The sequence below is a fragment of the Rhinopithecus roxellana genome, chromosome 5, assembly GCF_007565055.1.
Source record: "Rhinopithecus roxellana isolate Shanxi Qingling chromosome 5, ASM756505v1, whole genome shotgun sequence".
Lineage (NCBI taxonomy): Eukaryota > Metazoa > Chordata > Mammalia > Primates > Cercopithecidae > Rhinopithecus > Rhinopithecus roxellana.
The window spans coordinates 50,018,886-50,041,699 of record NC_044553.1 but is presented as its reverse complement, the minus strand read 5'-3'; the positions used below and the strand labels follow the sequence as shown (position 1 = coordinate 50,041,699).

Genomic DNA, 22,814 nt, shown 5'->3' with positions numbered 1-22,814 from the left:
GCATTGTGTTTGAGGTACACTGCAAACGTAAGACTAGTAGTTTAGGGACTTTCTTAATGATTGGCACAATAAAGTACTGCGCTAACTGTGTGGCATGTATTGGTTTCTCTTATAAATTCTGATTCAGGGCAAGGAGTACACGTGGCAATGATTGTTGTTATTATTACAGCTGCCCTTTATTAGCTGCCTAGCATATGCCAATCACATTATTCATCTTATTTAATTCTCTCAACAACCCAAGAGTAAGTTGTAAAAGTCCCATTTTACAGATGAGAAGATGGAGGCTTACAGTCAGAAAGTAGGAGAGCTGAGATTCCAACTCTGGCCTTTTCAACTCCAAAGTCAAAATGCACCCTGCCTTCAACCAAAGCAATGTCTCAAACAAAGATCACTGGAATGTGAGAGAGACTGATTTCTTCTTTTTAAAATGTTTTAAATTGAAATTATGTGTATTTAAGGTGTATAGCATGATGTTTTGATATACGTATTCATAATGAACTTAGTGAACTGAGATTACTCTAGTCCAACTAGAGTTAACATCTCTTTTCACAGTTAACATTTTTGGTGGTGAGAGCACTTAAGATCTACTCTTTGCAAATTTTAAATATACAATACAGTATTATTAACTATAGTCTCCATGCTGTACACTAGATCTCTAGAACTTATTCTGTGTAACTAAAACTTTGTACACTGTAACCAAAATCTCCCATTTCCTTCACTTCCTCACCCCTTATCCAAAGAAAATGAAATTAGTATGTCAAAGAGATATCTGCCCTTTCATGTGCATTGCAACCTTATTCACAGTAGCCAAGATTGGAATCAACCTAAGGGTTTATCAGTAGATGAATGGATTATGAAGTACACAAACACAGAAGAATATTATTTGCCCTTAGAAAGGTGGATCCTGCCATTTGTAATGCGAATGAACACGGAGGACATTGTGCTAAGTGAAATACACCAGACACAGAAAGACAAATACTTCTATGTCAAATATACAAAAGTCAAATTCATAGAAACAGACTGATTTATAGCCTTGATTGTGCATCTGATGCAGCTGTGAGATTGTAACAAGCCCCTTAAGTTCTGAATCTCAGGTCTTTAGTCTGACATACAAATGATAACAATGCAGGATCCCAAAGAGGAGAGAGGCCACATACAAAAAAGCCTTCTAAGGTCATCAGTTTAATCAAACCAACAAGTATTTATTGAGCACAGTGCTAGGTGTCTTGGGAACTATAATGATGAATAGGATATCATCCTAGACATAAAGAAGCCTGAATTCTAGAAAAGACTTTAATATGAGTATACAGTTAGCTAAGTAGAAAGTGTTAAGTTTCTTAAGTTCCTGGAACGAGTCATTTCCATTTCTTCTCCAATTATAACATTTTTGATACTGAAGGAAAAAGGAGATGAAAATTGATTAGAGAAAGTTTTCCTACAGCATGTATGAAATTGTTTTAATAAAGAGGGGGAGAGGGAGTGGGAGTCAGGCTCTCTTTCCACATTACTATTAATACTTCCCTAGACCCGGTCGCTGGTGACTCAACACTGTTCTGGCTGCCCTTGGCAGGAATAGTCCTCATGGATTTATTTTTCACATAAAATTGTTCAAATACACAAGCATTAATTATGCAGATTATGTAAAAAAAAAAAAAGATAATTGTGTTACTCTTGCAGTAGGAGTGGGGTGCATTGCAGTCAGTGGATAACATCTAGTTCTAGGTGAGGGATGTCCAATTGACTGCAGGCAGTGATAGAAATGCTGACTTTTCCAAGTAAATATTGCCACTCACTCCAAGTGCACAGTCCTTAAAGCTCCTACAAATCTTAGATAACAATTTTCTGGGATGCCAACCACACTCCTTTCCCGTATCTCAGCCTGAAAGGGCAGCAAGCCTTGCCCAAGCTCTTTCTGCCATGGTTCCTTTCACCTTTGTGGCTTCCACTCTTGTATAAGTAGACACTGTAGAAATTGAGGGGAATTGTTTATGTACTTAGAAGATTTTATAGGTGTTTCCTAATTCATTCTCCTCATCAGAGGAAGCAAAGATTGCAAAATCTCTTCAAGACAACAGGTTAAAAACTGGAGAGACAGAAAAGGTACAGTGACTTATCCACCCTCATTTCAAGAATCAGTGGTGAAGACAGAGGAGAAACAAGAACAGACTTTTGTTTCCCAGGCTAACATTTAAGCCAGTAGTTTATATTATGCCTTTTTATATTAACAGTATCACCTTAACTTAGTTGGTCTTTCTGTTTCTATCCTTTTCTTCTGTTTTGAAAACTGATTAATGCAGTATGCTAACAAGTCTAACACAATGGTTCTCCCTCTACTTTCATCAATGAAATACATTCTTTAAGCTAAACCTTCTGGAATGACCAAAACCAGATAAAACATGCCAGTATAGAGCTGCTCTAGTTGGAAAGTGAGAGAGAGGCCTCAGAGGTATCCCAGGGACTCCCTAACCTGGAGCCCACAGGTAGGCCCATGTCATCTATAATTTCCTCAAATGACTTGCAATGTCAGGGGGAGGATGGGGAAGGAAACGATACTGTTCATCAGAGATGCAAAGAATCTGTGATCCCTGTGGATCAAAGGCAGCTGTCTTTTGGTTCAGCATGAAACCCATCTTATCCCCCGCTAATCGTGTATTAATAATGCTTCTGAATCAAGTTCAAGTGGTTTTGAGTTTCTAATGGCTATGCCATACTTTTGACTCTTAAGTCTCAAAAGATCAGATTCAACAGCCCAGCTATGGGCTTCTGTTAATATAATCAATAGGTAGGCATAATGGATAAGCTGCCATATTACTCTGGGACCCCAAATACATAGCAAACCCTTCTGAATCACCTCATTCCTCAATACAATTTCAATGCCATTTTTTCACTTACTTGCTCATTCATTCAATTAATATATATAGAACATTTTCTATGCACCAGGGTTTGTAGAAATGAATTAGATATGGCTGCTGCTCTGAAGAAGCTTATAGTCTAGTGAATGAATATACACTTACACTTAATATATGCCAGGTTTGCTTTTGTTTTACACATTGTATGCATTACCTCATTTAATTTTGACCACAGGAAGGTAGACACCATTATTATCTTTACTTTATAACTGAGTAAACAGTAGAGTAACTTGCCCAAAGTGGGTAATGGTTTCAATCCCAAACCATTTGCCTCTAGAGTCTACATTAATGACCAGTACCCTCTATCAGGAATGTGTAAAAGTGTTAGAAAACCTCCCAGGACATAGCTCATTGTGTCTATACAATTAGCCATAAAACTGGACCTGGCTATCCCAGAACCCAACCAAATATTCAAGTCCAACAAATGCACCTTGTTTGTCTGGCTATCCTGGGAAGTCCCTTTTAGCAAACAGAGCGAGGACTTATTAGACTCAAAGACAGAACTTCATTTCTAAATGACACGATTAAAACTAGAACAAGAGACTTAATAATAATTGTGTACAGTCAGCGAAAGCCATTAGATCATAAGGAAGGGCTGACTGTCAGTTCTACTAATGGGTTACTAGAAACCATACCTTTAATAATCTCTATTTCATCTAAGGAAGCACAAAAAAAAAAAGTAGCATTGGAGTGATAACGACTCATTAGTGACTTGAAATTGGGAGTCTGTTTCTTTGTTTTGTGTTGTGCTTATGTAGTGTTGTTCAGACAATAGAATAGATCTCGGAAAATCAAAGGATGGTCAATGGTAGAAACAAAGAGAATCCCCAGGTATAAAGGAACCAAATGGAGTTCACTAAATGAAAACCCCTGAGCATTTTGCATGAAGAATATGTAATCACCCCAGCGCCCCCCAGGACCACTCTCCTGAGGCTCACGGAGGGTTGGTTGTTCCACATGGAAGAAATGCATGAGAACAGTAAAGTGTATGCAAATTACAAGAGGGACAGACTTTCTAGCCTGAAGTCTAGAATGAAAAAATGTTAAGGTAAAAAGGGAGAAACAAATAGCTGGGTGCTAATAAAATGGACAGTTTGCCCATTGCTTCAGTGATGCCAAATGGATGAGCTAAGAAAACATGCTGTGTTCTCTCATGAAGTCCCTGATCCTCATTAAAGAAAATGGGTATGAGCTAATCAACTCTAACAACTAAGTCTGCCAGGTCCAAGCCATCTCCATCAGTTCCTTCTCCAGCTTTTATTTCTCATAACTCATTTCTAAACACGGAAACTGTTATTCCTGAGGCTTCCTTGTTCCTTTATGGATAAAGAAAGAGCTGCAGTTTAGTCTTCACAAAAGTTGCCCATAAATCCTTGAGTCATCCTTGTTTTGATTTTGTTTTGTGTTTTTCTATCCCTCGTGGTATGGATTGCATGAAATTTTCCATTTGCAAAAGGGTTTAATCAACAGTAAATGTTTTGAATCAGATGAAAAACACAAATACTTTAAGAGCTATGTATTTATTCTGTCCTGCTAGATGCAGTCATTTTATCTTGTTTCTGGAGGGCAACGCAAAGCCATAGACGCTCTAATGAATTCCTTGAAACAGGCAGGTACACTGATGGTTAATAGTAATTAATGTTTATCTTAAAATATCCCGGGTTCTTCTGCCGAATTCTTCCCCTTCTCCTTGACACATCAAAAATGTGAAATCATCTATGAGACTCTTTTATTTGTCTCTGTTTTCGGACAGCACATTTACATACTCTCAAAGGCAATCAATACCAGCAAGCCCAGGTCTTCCAAGAGTCCTTAATTATACGCCTAAGAATGCATATGTATTCACATGTAATACTTATGTTTCTTCAGTATTTCCCCCACCTTTTTAGCCGACATGTGTTAAGAGTCTTTGAAAGCGAAGAGTAATATAAAGAGAATAACAAGAAAATACACAATGTGTTGTTAAATGTGATGGCAAAATAATTTTTTTTTTTTTTTAAAAAAAGCTTCAGTCAGTATGATCAGTAAAAGGAAAAAAAAAAGACAGCCGGCAAACTGTCTATCATGTGATGAAATTTGACAGTAGGGATTATGGCTTTGATGGACCAGAACAGCTAATAGAAGAAGCTGACATTTTTGAAACCCTGCTAATTAAGGGTTCCTTCCTTAATATTAAAATAAAGTCTTTGTCTGGGTTTTATGGTTGGAGAATCAGGTGTTTTCATTAATATATGCCAGTCAGTCTTAATAAGCTTGGAGGGCAGAGGAAGTTATTATTGAGTGACCTTCTACAAAATAAGCATGTTGCTAAGGGCTCTAACCCTGCCCCGTTCAGACTGATGAATCTCATTTCCAATGCAAAAGCTTCACAAGAAATCCAAGTATTCTCTGTGCAATCACAGAAAATAATCCTTGTGTCTCTTGTAATGTCCAGAATTGCCACTTACTACACTACTACTGTACAATGAATATTACAATACATATTATTTTTCTACCACAATTGTCTACATTTCTGAATTGCCCAGAATAGGAAAACTTATTGTGAAGACACTTGTATTGAAAAGTCAGCTCATTTTAATACTTTTCAAATAGTCATCTACTCTGTTCATGAATTATAATGCTCAGAATACATCTGACAATACTGGCTTTGAAAAGGAGATATGTCTATATTATTACATATTCATTTTCAAATAGATTTCAAACAGATTTTAAACCATTCATTGAAATTCATTGAAATGATAAATTCACAGTTGGATTTTGATTGACTCTTAATCCAATTTTACTTTTGATAAGTTTTCACCCCTCTCTTCCCACCCACTCCCAACCTTTCTCAACCAATGCATTTTTGCTCTTCTGTTGGCTTTTAAGGCAAAACTGAAGGGGTTTGGTAAAACTGGAAGGTTTTGATAACCACATGTAAAGCTTGTAAAAATGAATTGGTAAATTTAATTAAATTCAGAAGGCACAACCCTATAGGTGATTTTTCTGGCTGATTTCCAATGTATCAGTGCTGTCTTACAGAAGCAAGGTTTTTGGTAGCCGGCTGTTGGTTCACAACCTAAAGCAAAACTTTGAAAGAGTCTTTCAGTTACTAAGCCATACCAACGTATCTAGACAGCATGGAAATGCGCAGTTAGACAAGGTATTTGGTGTTGGGATAGTAGATCACACAGGTTGAGGTTTTGTGGTTGCCCAGTTAAAAGAGCATTACTGAAATACTCTTCACCTTGAGCTCTTTCTACCTGCCCTAGGAAGAAAAGTTGGTTAGCACCACTGTTGTTGGACTTGTGGTTGAGTAAAAAGACAACAACCCTACTGGGAGAAGAAAGAAGCTAGATTAAAAATTCCAAAGTGTGGTTCCATATGAAATTTAAAGTAGTTTTTTCTAATTCTGTGAAGAAAGTCAGTGGTAGATTGATGGGGATAGCATTGAATCTATACATTATTTTGGGCAGTATGGCCATTTTCACAATATTGATTCTTCCTATCCATGAGCATGGAATGTTTTTCCATTTGCTTGTGTCCTCTCTTATTTCCTTGAACAGTGGTTTGTAGTTGTCCTTGAAGAGGCCTTTCACATCCCTTGTAGGTTGTATTCCTAGGTATTTTATTCTATTTGTAACAATTGTGAATGGGAGTTCACTCATGATTTGGGTCTCTATTATTGGTGTATAAGAATGCTTGTAATTTTTGCACATTTATTTTGTATCCTGAGACTTTGCTGAAGTTGCTTATCAGTTTGAGGAGATTTGGGGCTGAGATGATGGTTTTTTTTTTTTTTTTTTTTCTTTCTTTTCTTTCTTTTTTTTTTTTTTTTCCACGCAGGCTGGAGTGCAGTGGTGCGATCTCAGCTCACTGCAAGCTCCGCCTCCTGGGTTCACACCATTCTCCTGCCTCAGCCTCCTGAGTGGGGTTTCTAAATATACAATCATGTCATCTGCAGACAGACAATTTGACTTCCTCTCTTCCTATCTGAATACCCGTTATTTCTTTCTGTTGCCTGATTGCCCTGGTCAGAACTTCCAATACTATGTTGAACAGGAGAGAGAGCATCCTTGTCTTTTGCCAGTTTTCAAACGGAATGCTTCTAGCTTTTGCCCATTCAGTGTGATATTGACTGTGGGTTTGTCATAAATAGCTCTTATTATTTTGAGATACATTCCATCAATACCTAGTTTATTGAGCATTTTTAGCAAGAAGGGGTATTGAATTTTATCGAAGGCCTTTATCTGTTGAGATAATGAGGTTTTTGTCATTGGTTCTGTTTATGTGATGAATTATATTTATTGATTTGTGTATGTTGAACCAGCCTTGCATCCCAGGGATGAAGCCAACTAGATCGTGGTGGATAAGCTCTTTGATGTGCCGCCGGATTTGGTTTGCCAGTACTTTATTGAGGATTTTCATATCGATGTTCATTAGAGATACTGGCCTGAAATTTTCTTTTTTTGTTGTTGTTGTGTCTCTGCCAGGTTTTGGTATCAAGATGAGTTAGGGAGGAGTCCCTCTTTTTCTATTGTTTGGAACAGTTTCAGGAGGAATGGTACGGGCTCCTCTTTGTACCTCTGGTAGAATTCAGCTGTGAATCCATCTGGTCCTGGGTTTTTTTGTTTGTTTGTTTTGGTTTTTTTTTTTTTTTTTTTTGGTTAGTAGGCTATTAGTTACTGCCTCAATTTCAGAACTTGTTATTGGTCTATTCAGGGATTCTACTTCTTCCTGGTTTAGTCTTGGGAGGGTGTATGTGTCCAGGAATTTAACCATTTCTTCTAGATTTTCTAGTTTATTTGCATAGAAGTGTTTGTAGTATTTTCTGATGGTAGTTTGTATTTCTGTGGGATCACTGGTGATATCCCCTTTACCATTTTTTATTGCATCTATTTGATTCTTCTCTCTTTTCTTCTTTATTAGTCTGGCTAGTAGTCTATTTTGTTAATCTTTTCAAGGAAAAACAAGCTCCTGCATTCATTTATTTTTTGAAGGGTTTTTCATGTCTCTCTCCCAAAAAAAGAGCCCATGTAGCCAAGACAATCCTAAGCAAAAAGAACAAAGCTGAAGACATCATGCCACCTGACTTCAAACTATACTACAAGGCTACAGTAACCAAAACAGCATGGTACTGGTACCAAAACAGATATACAGATCAATGGAACAGAACAGTGGTCTCAGAAATAATGCTGCATATCTACAACCATCTGATCTTTGACAAACCTGACAAAAGCAAGCAATGGGGAAAGGATTCCCTATTTAATAAATGGTGTTGAGAAAACTGGCTAGCCATATGCAGAAAACTGAAACTGGACCCCTTCCTTACACTTTATACAAAAATTAACTCAAGATGGAATAAAGACTTAAATGTAAGACCTAAAAGCATAAAAACCCTAGAAGAAAACCTAGGCAATACCATTCAGGACATAGGCATGGGCAAAGACTTCATGACTAAAACACCAAAAGCAATGGCAACAAAGCCAAAATTGGCAAATGGGATCCAATTAAACTAAAGAGCTTCTGCACAGCAAAAGAAACTACCATCAGAGTGAACAGGCAACCTACAGAATGGGAGACAATTTTTGCAATCAGTTCATCTGACAAAGAGCTAATATCCAGAATCTACAAGGAACTCAAATTTACAAGAAAAAAAAAAAAAAAAAAACCATCAAAAAATGGACAAAGGCTATGAACAGACACTTCCCAAAAGAAGACATGTATGCAGCCAACAAACATATGAAGAAAGGCTCAATCAACATCACTGGTCATTAGAGAAATGCAAATCAAAACCACAATGAGATACCATCTCACACCAGATAGAATGGCGATTATTAAAACGTCAGGAAACAACAGATCCTAGTGAGGATGTGGAGAAATAGAAATGCTTTTACTCTTTTGGTGAGAGTATAAACTAGTTCTACCATTGTGGAAGACAGTGTGGTGATTCCTCGAGGATTTAGAACCAGAAATACCATTTGACCCAGCAATCCCATTACTGGGGATATACCCAAAGGATTATAAGTCATTCTACTATAAAGACACATGCACACATATGTTTACTGCGGCACTATTCACAATAGCAAAGACTTGGAACTGACCCAAATGCCCATCAGTGATAGCCTGGATAAAGAAAATGTGGCACATATACACCATGGAATACTATGCAGCCATAAAAAGGATGAGTTCATGTCCTTTGCAGGGACATGGATGAAGCTGGAAACCATCATTCTCAGCAAACTAACACAGGAATGGAAAACCAAATACCACATGTTCTCACTCATAAGTGGGAGTTGAACAATGAAAACACATGGACACAGGGAGGGGAACATCACACACCCGGGACAGCCAGCAGGTGGGAGGCTAGGGGAGGGATAGCATTAGGAGAAATACCTAATGTAGATGACATGTTGATGGATGCAGGAAACCACCATGGTACGTGTATACCTTTGTAACAAACCCGCATGTTCTGTACATGTATCCCAGAACTTAAAGTATAATTTAAAAAAACAAACAAACAAAAAACATGATGACTTTGAACAGACCTTTTCCATAAAAGGTGACATTCAGTAATTGCATTGTTTGTAACTCAAAGGATAAATGCTTGAGGGAATTGCAACCCCATTCTCCATGATATGCTCATTTCACATTGCATGCCTGTAGCAAAACATCATGTGCACCCCATGAATATATACATTTACTCTGTAGCAACAAAAAAATTTAAAAATCATTTTAAAGGTTTTTTTTAAAGTTAACACTCAAACCCACTGCTTAAAAAGACTTACAAATAAATTCTTCAGAATTAAACTTCAAAAAAAAAAAAAAAAAAGATTCCAAAGTGTGGTCAACAGAGCAAATCCTGTCTCTAATTAATTAATTAAAATTCCAAAATACACCATAGGTTTTGTGTTCACCTATTGGGGGAAAAAAAAAAATCATCCACCGTAAACTGAGATCATTCCAGTGTGGCATATACAGGAACAAATGAGATAAAAATCATGGGTCCAGGGCTTAAATATATAGGACAAGAAGTTAGCTCAAAGTGTGCCAATTATCTAGGCCTGTGTCTACAATGAGACAATTGTCCTTGAGGTACCAACCTGAGAAGAAAAATGAGATATGACATTTCCTATAAATGATTACTTGAACCTGTTCTTTAGTATTTTAAAAGGAAGCGGAAAACGGTTAATGAACACTAGCATGGATCTATCTCTTTAGGGCCTAAATCAATCACTTAGTGTTTATTGAACCTCTGCCTAATGCTTCCCCAACATCCTAGGCTTAATCCAAGAACAGTGTAATATACCACCCCTGCTCTTATAAGCTCCTAGTGCAGTTAAAACCCTATTGTGTCCTGGATTGCTCCCATCTTTTCATCTAAGCCACCTGTCCTTTTTCATTCTTTTCTGTGAGGAGTCAGAATGGGAGTTGCTGTCCCAGATACTTTTGGTTCACAACCACCTCTGGGTGCAGACATACTAGTGCTAGTCAATGTGTGAATCGTGAACTAGCAGGTTCAGCATCACCCAGGAACTGCCTAAATGCAGAATGTTGGCCCCTACCCCAGATCTCTGGAGCCAGAATCTCTGGGAGTCCATGCTGCATTTTAAGGAAATTCTAAAGAATCTGGAGAAATCTGAGAGGCAGTGATCTACAGTACTTATGTCAAAAATTAAGCGTCTACTACATTGTGTTGTCATATATTTTTCTCATATTATTTGACTTTGTATGTGTTTTTCTTATCTCTCCAAAGTGGACTGTAAGCTACTTGGGGGCAGGTGCTGAGTTGTAATGTTTCTTGTAATTCCTAAAATCCCAAATACAGTGTGTTACAGAGAGAGTAAATGATCAATAAATATATGATTGACTAATTAAATGTACTATTTCAGTTCTTTTATTCCATGGACAATTCTTTATTTCTGTTATCTTTTACTATCTCATACCTCTTCCCTTTCATGTCATTTTCATGTTCTACTCCAAGAATTCTTGCTTTTAGATCATCACTGTTCAACAGAAACATATTGCAACCCACATGGGTAATTTTAAATTTTCCTAGTAACCACATTTTAAAAAGTAAAAACAAGTGAGAAGAATTTTAATTATTTGCTATTTTATTCAGTTTCACATATCTAAAATATTATTTTAGCATGCAATCAATATAAAACATATGACGGTTTGCATTCTTTATATTTTTGTACAAAGTCTTTAAAACCTGGTGTTAATGTATACTTATAGCATATTACAAATCAGAGCCGCCACATTCCAAGCGCTCAGTAGCAACACCTGACTCGCGCCTTCCATATTGGGCAGCACAGCTCTAGAGACTATTCCTGGATAAACAGCAAAGGTGCCTGAAGCTCCTGAAATAAAACACCAGATTACATGTGTGTTATTATAGCATTGTCTGGTGAGACAAGACATAGAACCTATCAGGTTCTCAAAAGGGTTTGCTCCCTCACGACCACCATAGTCCTCTCAAAATACCCTAAGATATACAGGCAGGCTTTTAGCCTCTGGAATGAGTCATTTCTTTTGACCCATTTTTTTCTGCATGCCAGTTCTATTTACATTCTCTATCCGAGACTAACTCAGTCTGTTATTAAACAGTTGTGAATTTAACTTATTCCTTTAAAATAGCACCTAGAGAGTGTTCAGGGTATTGACTTGCTTTCATAGAAGATAACCTCAAACACTACCACAGTTAGTAGTTACAATAGCCAAAATAAAAATAGCAGTATATTAGGCCTTTTTCTTATGGTAATTCACTAGAAATAAATTATGCAGCATGGCCATGGTGCCCACATGGTATTCGGGAGGGTCAGTGATTAATCATGGCATGATGAATTTTATTCCTTCTTGTTCTCCTTTTGGATTAACTCCCCAGGTAATTTCTTAACATGGGCTAACCACCCATATTCTACAGTGGCTAAAATATTTTAGGATACTTTGTGGTTTTCTAAGATTTTTTTTAAGTTCTGGGGTACATGTGCAGGATGTGCAGGTTACAGAGGTAAACATGTGCCATGGTGGTTTACTGCACCTATCAACCCATTAGATAAGATTTTTAAAGACCCCTCATGGGGACATGGAGAAGGAGAGCCAGTTGTTTCAAATACAGCAGCGACAGCATTAACATGATGCTGCAGTCCAAGCAAGATCCTCCTTTGGTTTTGCTTTCTCTTAAAGAGTTCTTGAGGTGTACAAACAAATTATCTTTGTTAAATCTTTCTGGTTTTGCTGTTGTTTTTTTCACCCAACAGTATCAGTTAAACATTGTGACTCAACTCCTGGTGGGAAGTGCTGTTGCTGATCTTCCACTATACAGTAGCCCTTTGAAAACACTCAGGAATGACTAATTGTATGTTTTGTGCATTTTATTATTTATTATTATTTGGGTGTGTAATTGTTATATGGGTGCATTAAGCATATCTAAGGTTTTAGTCATATAAACCACATTATTTTACCGTGACCAGAGTAAAATTACTTTGTAGCTTTCAAAACATAAATGGAAAAATCATCCCCAGAATTATTATAGTTTTCCTAATCCAGTTACCTTTCCTTAAAATATAAGAGCTGGGCTGGCGAGCTGGCTCATGCCTGTAATCCCAGCACTTTGGGAGGTTGAGGCAGGCCGATCACTTGAGGCCAGCAGTTTGAGACCAGCATGGCCAACATGGCAAAACCCCGTCTCTACTAAAAATACAAAAAAAATTAGCCAGGCACAGTAGCTCATACCTATAATCCCAAATAACTACTCCAGAGGCTGAGACTGGAGGATCGCTTGAGCCTGGGAGGCGGAGGTTGCAGAGAGCTGAGATCACGCCACTGCACTCCAACCTGGGTGACAGGGCGAGACCCTGTCTCAAAATAAAATGGCTGTTTAGAATCAGGGAAATATTTAAATTTCAATCTTGCAAGCATTTTCCACTCTTTCTTGTTCATGTAATCAAAGAAGAAGGACAAAATTCACTATGAGAACAATAATAAAAATTGAGATGTATTGACACTGAAGTCTGGCTATGCATAACACACATCTCAACACATATCCAGCTTTAAATGACAAATACTGAAACATGTAAAATTTGAGGATAATGGATTAACTATGCCAATATCAAGTATTTTATGTTGATTGGTGTCCTTATCACCAAGGTAATGAAGAAGCTTTGAAAGTGACATCTTACTATTCATTTGATCTCCAGAAAAAAGGAGACTGACTTCAGTTACTTTTAAGATTGTTAATGTTTCTTTCTTGGCATCGTTTCACTTTTTGCTATGATGTAACCTCTAATGGCATCCTTTTTCCTTCTCAGCACTGTGATAAATACTAAAAAGTTGGCCTTTTCTCCCCTACAGACACTTGAAAAATTTAAAACTATAGGAACCTTGTAAAACAAGGTTTTAAAATTTCTTGATTTAGTCACTTTCACAAATCCCTGGGCTCATTCCTGTGATGTAATATCCCCACAGTATTAAGGCATTCTCTAGGTTCTTCTTTTAACTGATGTCTCTTAAGGAAAAGAAAAGGATATTGACACATCAATACTGTTCTAAAACCACTGCTTCCATAGTATGGTGTGATGGAGGTATACCTGATCTAAGATTACAAGAAAGAATGAAATACAGCATATAATTTATTCTTAGAACAAAAATGGGGGAGACCTTCAAAGAGTTTGTGGATCTGTTTTATACACAGACTATTTCTAGAAGTATTTAAACGTGCTGACTTCCAAATAACTGTGCCCGTCTCAATTAGTAGCTGCAGTTTGTTCTTTATTTCCTCTTTGACTCTATTTCCCCGACAATCTGCTTTTTTCTTTTTCTTCTCTGAGAACTAGGAGATCCACTGATCCCCTGGAATTATCTTCTGGCACATCTTAATCAAAGTTCAGAACTAGTTATGCAGTATCTCTTGTTTTTGTTTTTTTGAGGGTTTGTTTTTGTTTTTGTTTTTTTGAGACGGAGTCTCACTCTTGTCGCCCAGGCCGAAGTGCAATGTCATGATCTCAGCTCACTGCAGCCTCTGCCTCCTGGGCTCAAGCAATTCTCCTGCCTCAGCCTCCCATATGCAGTGTCTCTTTGGGTGCTGCTGTTGGAATTCTCAAGTCAGGCATGCCAGGGGTGATAGAAAAATGTATGTAAAACAAAAAAATGTACTTCATGGATTCCCACGGGAGTCAAAATGTTCATTTTTGAAGATAAAATAAACACATGATGTGGTATCTTTTAGCTAAAATTCTTCTAAGGGAAGCCTCTGTTAATATATCTGTAGAAAGAGAGTGGATTCGTGTTCTTATTTGATGACACTGGAAGGATTTTTCATTCTATCTCATCGTTCTGATATAGAACCTTTCTTCTTGTTCTACTAATTTATACACGTATTTCTGTAACAGACCCAATGCTTTTATGCGTTTTTCTTCAGATAAGTCAGCAAATACATAGAATGAGACAGAGCAGTAAAGAACATCAAGTTTCTGTCAAAACAGTTCATAAATATTCAGTGGAATTCTGCAACATGTAGGAAGTTATGAAGATGGCATTAAGATACCAGTAAATCCAAAGAAAACCTATGCTAATCAAGCTATCATATCTTATTGTATTTTATTCTCTTATCACTTTATTATCCTTCAATAATATAAATGTGACCCCCCCCCAAAAAAAAAAAAATACAAATCCTGAACTGCTGTGGCGAGATAGAACTTCCACCTCATCCTGGGGCAGGATTTTCTAACCGGGATGTCAGGGTCTCTGGGGTAGATCTGAAAGCCTCACCTGGGAGTTTCGTTTCCGGGCCACTTACCACAAACAGAGTCCTCTCTCAGGAATGGCCTTTTATTCAGATATTACTAGCATTCCCTAAGGGAGTGGAGCCTGGATGCAAAAGGACTCCTGAGAAAGAGGTTAACTAAGAGCCCCTGCGGTAACCTCAATGCCCTCAAAGTATTTTTTAATAGCAGCCTTACAAAAGGTTTATGACATTCTACCTTAAATAGGTTTTAAATGACCCTTTCTATTGATAAAAATCAACTTTGTATTGTTTCTAAGACTGAAATAGTCTAAAAGAAAGAAATATCTTGAAAACAGATGTATGGCCTTTCTTTATCAAAGTATTCTCTTAAGTTGTTCCAATATGGAGATGACTTACAAGATCACTGCCTACTCCTCATCTGCACCAAACCCCTCCAATCAAAGAAGGACTGAATTCAATGAGTTGCACTGTTAGTACATCACTCTAGTTAAAAAGTATTGCTCACTCCAGGGGGCCAAGCAAAGGCTATTGACATGCTTGCTTGATGTATGAAAAGACAAATTAGTCCCCCATCCTATCTACCAGCAGGGTACAGTGACCTGACATGGAAAAGTCAACTCAAACCACTGTATAATATATTTACATTTTTTTCCAGGAAACTTCAGAGTTACCAAATCAGCTGTGTCTAGTGTGCAAATTACATGCAAGCTAACAGAATGTGAAATAAATTTGACAAAGGCTGTGTGGTTTAGCTTGACTATAGGATATGCTGGATGGCACAAGTGACTATGGCTTGTCCTGGAGGAATCTATGGTAACACTGGGCAAAAGGCAGGAAAAAAAGAGTTTAAACAAAATCCTGTTTCTGGATGTGATTATTTATTACTTGTTGCCTATTTACTGCCCCTGATGCATTCTCAGCTGTTTTGTAATACACTAAGCAACATGAGAGAGTAAGTTCTCTTCTAGAGTTATTCAGCTGTAGTAAAGTTAGACCAAGTGGGTGAAGTTGGAAACAGTCATGCTTCCTTCTTCTTCTGCTAGAGAAACAGTTCAAAGATCAATGGGTCTGTTATCTTGAGTTTCATAAACAGAACATGGATTTTTGAAGTTCTCACAGTTGCCTTAGAATGCAATTTGCACTAATCAGAAATACACATTATTGGAGGGGGGAAAGCTCTACTTTTCCATTAGATCATAATTAAGGATTGAAGATAGGACCAATAATTAACATAAAATGAAATTTCTCTAAATTTCTACTATTGGTGATTTGAAGGGAGAGTTACGAACAAATATTAATTTTTATGGAACTATGTTACAGGTCAGATCCTGAGGACGTAAGGGTGTGAACACTGGAAACTAACCAGTTAAACAGAGTTTTGCCATAGATTGGAAACAAGTGGATTATGAAAGATGGACACTATTCTCTTAAACAGTTTCTTAAAACCTGTCCCTTCCTGGCACTTACACAATCCCATCCTCAGTTAAGCTCAAGGACTTAATGTGAATAAATATATTATGATGCTATATTATAATACATTTTAAGGAGTAAATAATGTTATCATTACAATGCCATTATAGTAACATAAAAGAACCAACTTAAACTTTTCCAAATCAAGTACAAGTAAAAGAAAATTTTTTTCAGGCGTAAATATCCATTCTTTATTCATTCAACAAAACATTTGTAATATAGCTACTAAATATAACAGACTATTCCTAGTTCTCAGCAGGCACATGTTTTGGAAGAGGTGGTAACTGAAGATTTAAAGGTACCTAATTAGCATTGGATTGGAGCTTTATTTGTTTTTCCATCCTGAAGCTAACATGAAGTAATGTCTGTTCATCAAGCAAAAAATTCTCCGTCTTGCTGTCTGTAGTCTATTTTGAGGCACAGAATTTAGTGGCAGGAAACATGAGTTCTAGTCTGTCTCACCTGGTGAGTATCCATAAGAGAGAAAAAAAAATCAGACAAGGGTTTAGTGGGAAAAGTGGTGGACTGAGAATTAGACAGTTGGGCTCACAGCCCTGTTTCTACCACTAAACAGCTGGGTAAACTTAAACATGCATTTGAACTTCTCAGAACTGTAGGGCTTTTTCCCATTAAGTAAGGAGATATTAAAAGATGGTTTTTAAGGTGTCTTCTGGCTCTAAAATTTAAGTGAAATGAAGTCAAAGCAGTATGAGAAATGTTGAAAGTGTTAGATACATGTAAGATGTGATGATAATGATGATGACGACTCAGGTGCATATATAAGTTGACCTTTGTCTAATCCTACCTCTATTTTGGTTTAGTGTACCTCCTTTAGTGCCTTGTTTTGGCCCAAGAATTCCATGGCAAAACATCTCCAGCTCCAGGGGATTGGCAGGCTGCCTGCCCTCAGCCTCCTCCCTTCATGGTGCTCAGTGTTCTTTCCTGAATAAAGCAAGCTGAAGCACAGGGGAATTCAGAGGTCTCTGCTTAGCCTCTATGGCTGCCAGTACTACTACCTGAGGGGTGATAGGTCAAGTGGGCTTTGAACCAAATTCTGTTTCCACCCTTGGCCTTTTCCAGTATTCAAGTTCTTTTGTAAACGGGACATGATCATACCAGTTCAAAAGATTGTTATGAGGATTAATCAAAGCAAAGCACAAAAATTAATACTTTTTGCACGTAGTAGGTAACTGCCAGTATTGTTATTAAGGCTGAAAGCATGTATCACCCCTGCTGTACAGTGATGTCCCAAAGTGAGGAAACAAAGGTACACAATAATATACATTTCTTCATGTCATTCATCCTGATCCACCAAACAGCAACAACAACAAGACGTGTTTGTGGTGCTTATTTCTCACAAAGTGATTCCTTCTGCATAGTTTCATTGGATTTTCAAAATTAGGCTGAGAGGCAGGTAAACCAAGTCTTGTTTTCTTCCCAGCTCTCGGGGCCACAGACTTGCACCATTCCCAAGAAACAAAACTCCAGGGGAGCATCCATGTGGAATACAATGTGGGTGGTTCTCCTAGGGCCCTGCAGAGCAGCAATGCTGCCACTTTTAGAAGAGGAAACTGAAGCCCAGGGAGGTTAAATTAATTGTCCAAGGTCGCACAGCTGAGGAGGAAGATTCCGATCTTGAAGTCAGGTTATGACTCCAAGTAGCGGGGCTTTCCTCCACACTGCGCAGCCTTAACTACAGTATACATATAAACACTATATTAATGTCAAACTCTCAGTGCCCACCTCGCCCTCATCATTAAGCTTTGAGGTATGTTGGAGGTATGTTGGTGGGAAATCCCATGAAGCCACAGGGAAAAAAAGTCCTCACCGTGCCCTAGTGCTCTGTGGCACATCAATACTCAGTCCTGCCCTAGATGTGCCATACTCCAGACATTATTTGATGGGAAGGAAGTATCTGCACATCCAAGCAAATCAGGATGTGGAGAGAGTGGCCAGTTTCTGCTCTCTGTAAGACTGGTTTACATGAATATTCAATAACCAGCTCCCCTAAAAATATCTATTTTATCTCCCATTTGTGTTGTCATCCTATCACAATCTATGGTCGGTGCCAAAAGGCACACTGAAGTATTAAAGAAAAAAATCAGTTGGAGAAAAGTGACAGAAATATTTATGAAAGTGCTGTAATTGGACTCCATGCAAAACGAGAGTGACTTCCTCATATTTACTAATCTCCAAACAAAATAACCATCAAGAAATATTAAAACACACATTTTATTAGTTTCATTTAATGTCTTAATTGCTCAAAGTCAGTTTACCCATTTATTACTGTGTGAAGTGCTTAGAGGCAAGGCGCACATTAAAGGGATTATTTCCATGTAATCCCCCCCTCCCAGAGGGTAAGAGCTGATCACTGTGAATCCCTTTACGCTCTGTAACAATACCAGACGGAGGAAATGGGGATGTAAAATGATATAGTCAGTGGTGGGGTGATACAGTAGGAGAGTGCAATTTAATAGCAAGAGAAAAGTACCTCATTTTCCGTAAAAGTTATGCGAGCCTTTTTCAGGAATAGCCATTAACCAAACTGAATTTAGCCTCCTGTTTTTCTGACTTATACCTATGTTAATTGATAGATGTTGAAGATCTGCAGCCTGTTAAGATGTTAATCAAATGGAGTCTGGGAGTAGATGTGATCATGTTATTGGGACTTGGAGTTCTGGGGACAAGAATTGCTCTGAGTATTACACTCTCTGTGACAGTTTTTCCACCGCCAGTCTTCCTTCTGGGCATGAAAGGGTGCAGGCACGCAGGTGGAATCTGGAGGGATGCTGAAAATTATCCTGGAAAGGGAAATGAGGTAGGCAGGGGTTCTAGGTAAATATCCACCAAGAAACTTGTGACAGTCTGAAGCTCTGGCAGCTTCCATGGTATGTCATAGCTGGCCTGAAACCATTGCACTCCAGAGGACCGGGAAACCCATTAGTGACCTGGGAAAGAGCTTTTGCTTGTCCTATTGCTGACACATCTCTCCCCGTTGTATGTTAGGAGCATTACCACTATTCTTAGGAGATAAAACTTAGAGCATTAGAGGAGTACAGAGGTAAGGTCAGTCCTTACCAGCGATTTCTGCCCCCGCAGGCGGCGCATGACCCAGATGCAGTAGTCATGCCTGACAGCATTAAAATACTCAGTGCCTCTATTTCAGGCTGAAACAGTTCTAATATTTGATATTCATTCTCTGCCTTTAGAGTTAGCCTGATTCAAAGAGTACACAAAATAAAACATTTTTTTAAAAAGCCCTCAAGGAGATTTGTACTATGTATCCTATTAGATTGAAGGCAAAACAAGCTGATTGCAGCAGAAAAAAAAAATATGGCTGCTTCAGACCCCAGCTGACCTCTTTTATATGGAAAATCCCTCATACGATTATAGAGCTAATGAGTAATTTTTAATGAAAACATTATGCCTTTGCATATATTTGTAAGCAGCCCTTCTTACATTTAAATTTACATGGAAATCAGATGATATGTATAAAAACACATCTTGGAAATCTGTGTATTTTAAGGAAAATACTCGACTGCTATCTCTGGCTGTTTCTATAGCTGTTCCTATCCAAAGCCCAAACTTCTCAATAAGAAAACTGTAGAATTCAGTCAATCATCTGGTTGACACCAAACATGCAAGTCTTTGATGATGCGTGGATAAAACAGTTGAATACGAGGCAGACTCGTCCACATTTCACAGAATGTTTTGGCTTTATGCAAACAACAGCGTGTGAGGGAAAAAAAAAAAAAAAAAAACTGAGCATAACAATTGCTAAATAAATACATGTGAAAACATCTTTCTCTTTCACCTCAAGAATCCTTAAGTATTTGAAGATGAAGACAGAACCAGGATTGTTTCTGGGACCTGGATGTATTTTCTTTTCTACTCAGAATCTGAATCACTGTGTTGAATTTGAAAATGGAGAAGCCTATGTAATGCCTTTCCTTCCTACCCTTTCTCTCCCCCTCTAGGTGGAGCTGACAGGCAGCAGTGTCTTTGACTATGTCCACCCCGGAGACCACGTGGAGATGGCTGAGCAGCTGGGCATGAAGCTCCCCCCTGGGCGGGGTCTCCTGTCGCAGGGCACTGCTGAGGATGGAGCCAGCTCAGCATCTTCCTCCTCTCAGTCGGAGACCCCCGAGCCAGGTGGGAATTGCAAACCCAATGTGTGGGTTGGTGGGCAGGACCTTTGCCAAATGAGTGTGCTCAAGTTACCCATGTGAAGAGACTATAAATAGGTCTAAGGGTATTTAACAATTCCATGCAGCTTCCAGTCCCGTGCAGTAATTAAATAAGGAAGAGATTTGAAAATAAGGAGACATTTTAATAAGTATAATCCAGAGATCTAATTTCAGTTGAACAATACATGTAGAAGGTACTAGTTCCTTTAGTTTCTCTTTCAAATTACTAGAGGGAAAAGCTTCCGATTTGGAATACCCTCTTCATTTTATTGTTACCATGGCTAAATGTAATGCATTTATTTATTATTCAGCAAAATCTATGGCAGAGGCATTCCAAATATTAGCTTGTGGAGAATTAAAAGTATTAGGGACTTGCAGAAATCTTGGTTTCTTTATTTTTTTTTAAGCATCAGAAGGTACTTGAAAGATGTGAACGATAAATTAAGGCTAAAAAGAAAACAGAAATGGCTACATTTTAAACTGCCTTTCTACCCTCAGTATTTAATTAGATCAATTGTATAGAGGAATGAACAGAGGTGACATTCCTCATTGGGATTCCTTCCAGGACTCTTATAGACTTTGCATTCAGAATGTTCCCATTTTCATTGTGTTGTACTGATGATAATTTAAGTATTAGGGGAAAATCCATTTATAAATTAAACAAAATGACTTGATATCCATCAGTCCCCTAGTTCATCAAGCTGTTCAAACACGGGGAAGATTGGCTGGTCGGCCTGGGTCTTCCGAGAGCGCTGGTAATTAGATCTGCGAAGGATTTATTCTTTGCTGATTGGGGCTTTAAATTAATTGAAGTTCCACATTTGTGGTTTTGTCCTTTTTGTACTTTTTTAGAGGAGATATTTCATATTCTTGTGTGGTGGAGTGCTTGGCCAAGCAGCAGTGGTTTAAATGTTAATTTTTCTCATGAGAAGTTTAAGATTTTTTAATGAATCAAGGCCTGATTTGAAGTGCAAAGTTGTATTTACTTACTTGGAAAATTATTTTTTCACTCTTCAAAGATGCTTGTACTTTACTTGATCTGTTGTTTTAAAATAGATTCGTAATACAAAAGCATTTTATTAGCAAGAAAAATAGAAAAACCTATGTTAAGATTAACGTTAAAATAACTCATCGTACTTCCAAGAAAATTATTTGGCCTGCCTAGAAGTAATCACAATGTTTCCTCACACAGAAGGAAAAAAAAAAAATTGAGAAGTATTTAATCCATTTTCCTCAGTGAAGTTAACTGTAGTTTCTAGGGCATTCATTATTCTTAGCATTGGTGATCATCCTTCTCCAGTGAGCCCCACACATGAGAAAAGAGAATATTTAAGATTATTCTTTACCTTTTAAAAATGAAAATATTTTTGTTCAGGTGGGGAAGTGATATATTCTTATACCATAACTCACTGACTTTACTGGGCAGATATGTCAGTGAGATAATTGGGACTGTTTTTTAGTCAATAGAATGTTCCTATCTGGGCATATTTGAGAAACAGCACATGCAAATGGTTTTCTCCTCTTTAATCCTGATGTTGGATTGGAGAACCTCTTCCTCATGACTCAAACACACAGCATGACAGAATTTAAGTTTCTAAGCCTTTGTATGAGGGAAGGTCTTGGAAAAGTTTGTTTCCTTGAATCACAAATGCTCAAGTTTCATGATCCTTTTATCCAACCTCCAACATACGCAGCCAACTCTCTACAGCAAAACCAGCAGGTAACCTTTCCAGTCCCTGCTAGATCCTGCCCCGATAGGAAGCTCATGAACTTGCAAGGCTGCCCACTCCATTGTTGAGTAGTTCTCATAGTTATTCCTGACAGGGAGCCCAAATATACTTCACTGCAACTTCCCACTGATCCAAGGTCTGTTCTCTGGGACCACATTTCTGATTTGCTCCTTCTTCCCTATCATAGCTTCTCATATATGTGAAGTCAGACACATCAGATCCCCCCTTCCTCCTGCCATCCTTCTCCTTTCCAGGTCAAACAGTGCTAATTCCACAACCCTTATTCAATGGCTTGTGCCTAACGGCCTCACCATCCTAGTTATCCTGCCCTGGCTGTACTTCCGTTTGTAGGGAACCCTGTAAAAACATGGTGAAGAGAAGAGCACAGCCCTCTAGATATATTCTGATTAGTGCAAAGCAGAGGAACTGTCACCTTTCTCAGGATAGGCTACTATGCTTCTCTTAATGCAGCCTAAGGTTAAGTTTGGTCTTCTCGGAAGCTAGATCATGCTGTCAATTCATACTGAGCTTGATGTCTCCCCAAATGCATGTTGACAGTGAGACTTTGGGAGGAAAAACAAATCCATAGCCTGTAAACCAGTTCTGCTAGAGTATCCTAGGCTAGAGTCTAAATACAACAGCAAGCCCAAATAAATATGTCAATATAAGAACTCTCATAAATCCCATGCCTTCTATGAAGCCCTAGCAAGCATAAAATAACCCTAGGTACACTAGTAGAACACAGTTCTTACAGATTATTACTTCTAGATTATAGGAGAATATATATCTC

At 38.1% G+C, this 22,814-nt stretch overlaps 1 protein-coding gene across 7 annotated transcripts in view; it reads left to right on the top strand.

Moving 5' to 3' along the window:
- The window catches only part of NPAS3 (neuronal PAS domain protein 3), an 891,171-nt gene that overhangs the window by 743,829 nt on the left and 124,528 nt on the right, over positions 1 to 22,814 (top strand). For all 7 annotated transcript variants that reach the window (XM_030931427.1, XM_030931426.1, XM_030931424.1 and 4 more), the window contains one exon: positions 20,085 to 20,259. In XM_030931427.1, coding sequence (XP_030787287.1) covers positions 20,085 to 20,259 — 175 coding nt within the window. The remainder of the gene's footprint in view (positions 1 to 20,084; positions 20,260 to 22,814) is intronic.